At 38.0% G+C, this 3,740-nt stretch overlaps 2 protein-coding genes across 3 annotated transcripts in view; one reads left to right on the plus strand and one right to left on the minus strand.

Annotated features, from left to right (window-relative positions):
* LOC106633114 (glutamate receptor U1) overlaps window positions 1–3,114 on the minus strand; it is a gene marked incomplete at its 5' end in the record, with an annotated part of 18,671 nt that extends 15,557 nt beyond the window's left edge. Inside the window, 3 exon segments of the mRNA XM_014332429.1 lie at window positions 1,435–1,654; window positions 1,760–1,977; window positions 3,017–3,114. Of these exon segments, the coding sequence (XP_014187915.1) occupies window positions 1,435–1,654; window positions 1,760–1,977; window positions 3,017–3,114 (536 nt within the window).
* Window positions 1–3,740, plus strand: part of LOC102289650 (NEDD4-like E3 ubiquitin-protein ligase WWP1) — a 30,197-nt gene that overhangs the window by 8,891 nt on the left and 17,566 nt on the right. The gene's annotated exons all lie outside the window — the stretch shown is intronic.

Consider the following 3,740-nt stretch of genomic DNA (forward strand, 5'->3'; position numbering starts at 1 on the left):
TACTCAGGGCCTTCAAGTTACACACTATGAAAGGCAGCAACAAGTTTAATATTCAGAAACCTAAAGTATGTATCAGCAGCAGAATGGACCTAAAATAAATCTTTGTTTCAGTTCTATGAAGCTTTGAGTATTTTGGATTAGTACTGCTGTGTTTGTTGCATCATAATCGTTTATATGCTTTATATATTCTCTGAGGTAAGTTGGTCTATAGTGTTACATCATATTCTATAAAGATGTTATGATATATACTTTCGGTATACTTTCTGCCCAGTTTGACCCGTTTAGCAGAAGTCAGCCTTTTTAAGGCTCTGATATCTATTCTGTATGACTTAAAGAAGCTATGACATGGTATGATTTTCTCACCCAATAAAGGAATATTCAATATATCAGTCTACTCTTCATTCTATCAGAAACAGTTATCACTGCTCGTACATTTTCTTTTTACACATATATGTAAGCATTGAGCCAAATTTAGTAATGCCATTTTAATAAAATAACAGCATTTGCCTATTATATTTAATATATCTATATACACACTGTCAAAGATGCTTGTCTTTGAGTGAAGATTTAAGGTGATAGGAAATATAAATAACTGCAACTTGAATCTTTACTGAAGCTCAGTATTTGACACAGAGTTCAAGTTCACTGCTGTAATAACTAATAATGGTTAATATAACAATAACTTTGATATTGGCCATATTATATTTACATTACCAAAGTAAGATGACTTTAGTCTCATGAACAACATTAGCTAATTGTTATTAACTAGCTAATCTTAAAATGACTGTTCAGTACAGAAATGAAGCCCAACAATCATGTTTTTACAGTCCTGTGGTCTCAGCCTCAGATACTTATCAAATCAAAGTGATGTGATAAACAAAATGAACTAACAGAAAAACTTTTCTCCTTCATTTCTGTCAAACGATGCTGTATGAAACGTTTCCAGCTGTTAGTATCATAGTTGCTAGGCAACCTGGGCAGCGCGATGGGAGCTAGACCGTCCCATTTCACAAGCCTTACACTTCCGGCCTTAGCAGTCTTTGAGTGTGCGGCCCTTGTGGACCGTTAAGGCTGTGTACTTTAAGGCTTGCAGAACCTGAATTGGGATACAGCCAGTGTGTCAATGTGGCATGTTGTATAGAGCACTCTGAGTAATCTGGGAGACTAGAAAAGGGCTATATAAGAATCAGTTGATTCAGTGTCTGAACAGAGTTTCATCATGTTAGTTTTGCACTATTATGTTCCGGCACATGTTGTTATTACATGGCTTGATTAAGGTACACATTAAAGCTGACATCTGGGGCCAGAGCTGAAACTGTTCTGGGCCAGCACAGGGCCAGCAGTGTGTCTGCAACTGGCCTTGTGCTGGCCCATGTGTGGGCCACCAAAGAAGAAAGCTAGAAAGCAGGATCCTGACAGATCCAAGCAACTCACCTAGAGGTGCTGCTATGGCGTAGGACCGCATAGAGATGACCTCTGGTGAACGGGTCAGTTTACAGTACCGAGCCACTGCCAAGTCCAAGGACACTGCTTCACCAATAAATGCAAAGTTTCCTTCCTGTGTGCGGCGTATACCTTCTTCTGCATTGGACACATAGCTTTTTTTACGCTCCATGTGCTGGTAGATACGCCGGTACACAGGATTGTTGGAATTCTAGGAAAGTAAAGTAAAATATTTATCATGTTTATTGAACCTTTCCCATATGTTATGTAGCAGCAGTAATGACTATGAATGCTAACTAGGAGTAACTGATCATGCCTTAAAGAAGAGCATAGTAGATCCAGATTCAATTGTGCCGTAATTGATTACATCCTGGTTAGCCAGGTCTGCAAAGCTCTTAATGGAGATGTGTTTGCTGTTGGAGTTCAACGCAGACTTTAAGTTGCAGAGGTAGCAGGCAAGCAGCAATACAGAAAACAGCCACCAGATGGCACTGACTACACGTCCAGACAATGCCTTGGGGTGAGGACCGGCTCCTGAGAGGACAAAGAAAGTGGTCAAGCAGTCAGAAGGTGACAAACAATCAACCAAGAAACAGAGTTGCAGTTTCAACGGAAAATAATGTATTTATATTATTCAAACAGAGCCTACTCTTGATGTTCAGCTACTTGAAATATATATTTTCTACTGATATTTTTATGCTGTTTCACTCTGCACAATTCTCTCATATTTACAGCAGGGTTATTTTAAAAAGCATAGATTTTTCCTTTTGTCTTTACAGTAGTCAGTGTATATACACAGATTAGTCATTTGCACCCTTCACTATTCATTACATAGCCAATCAAATCATTACTGAGAGCAACATGAAGAGTGAGAAAAGAAGTGTTAAAGCTACTGTGAAGTTTTTACATGTCAAATAAACTTGAGAAAAAAAAAGAGGGAATCCTAACTACTCCTGTTAGTTATTAGTAAGCAGTTTATTTAAAAACAGCTTTATTTTTCAATGCAAACTTTATTTGCAGTTTCTTATTAATAAAATACCCCCAGCTCAATGTGAAAATGAAAAGTAGATGCTGAATTGACTGATATTTAGAGAGCAACTTTATACTCAACTTATGCATCCAAAGCACTTCAAACAACTTGCCTCATTCACTCATTCATACAAGCACATTTTTCTATCTAACCTGCCCAAGGACACTTTGGCATTCTGACTGGAGTAGCCAGGAATTAAACCACCAACCTTCTGATTACCTGATGAAGTGGTCTAACTCCTGCACTACAGCCATCACACATTTACACATAATACTAGCGAATTGTAACTTCTTTATTTTACTTGACATTCAGTTGTTGACTATATGCAGACATTGATACAAGTCTCAATATACTACATTGAATTGTTATGCATGTGGAACTTGTCATTTTCATTTTCCTTATTTGATCTCTTTCTATAGGTATTACAAAATGATCCGTGTACCGTAAAACATGTTACTACATATTTGTCTTAAGGCATGTAGAAAGTGGCAAGCAGCAGAAGAGTGCATTTCTGTGCTTTAATTTAGTGGACTGCTGCAATACCTTGCAGGGTGAGAGCTCCTGTAATGTACCAGAAGCTGTGCAGCAAAGTGAAACTGTGTTCTTCTGTGTCTGGCTCAGCCCATTCACTGGGACTGATCCTGCAGGATAAAACAAATGAAAGCTTTCATAACATAATTCAAGATTCAATTGTATATACAACATTCAACCTCAACAACAAAATCATTGAGATGAACAAAATAACATGGATGATCCTGTTACAATGCAACATTGCAATGTTCTGCTAGGATGTTCTGCTGGTATTCATGTAGATCACATTATTTATTTTTTTTACATATTTTACAGTTTGCTTTGCTGGTAACTGGATGTTTTTGGTTTTGTTCAATTCCTCATAGGGACAATAGTTGTCATATTCAGGTTTGTAAAACAGGTACTTGTGAGTTGGCTATGTGGTAGCTCTCTTATAGAAGTGTAATCATCCATGCATATTTTTGCTTAACCAACCATCATCATGATAACAGCAACACCTGACAATGGTGGCCTTCCCCAGGACCCCCAAGCACTCTGCCATATTAAAAACTGCCCAGGAATGGCCTAAGACAGCAGTCCCCAACCTTTTTTGCGCCATGGACCGGTTTATGCCCGACAATATTTTCACGGACCGGCCTTTAAGGTGTCGCGGATAAATACAACAAAATAAAACTAGTACCGGTACCGAAAAAAAGAAGATTTATTCATAACACAAGTGAAAAGACCCAGGAAAACC

Source organism: Haplochromis burtoni, unplaced genomic scaffold (assembly GCF_018398535.1).
Source record: "Haplochromis burtoni strain Fernald_Lab_line unplaced genomic scaffold, NCSU_Asbu1 Contig_30, whole genome shotgun sequence".
Classification (NCBI taxonomy): Eukaryota; Metazoa; Chordata; class Actinopteri; order Cichliformes; family Cichlidae; genus Haplochromis; species Haplochromis burtoni.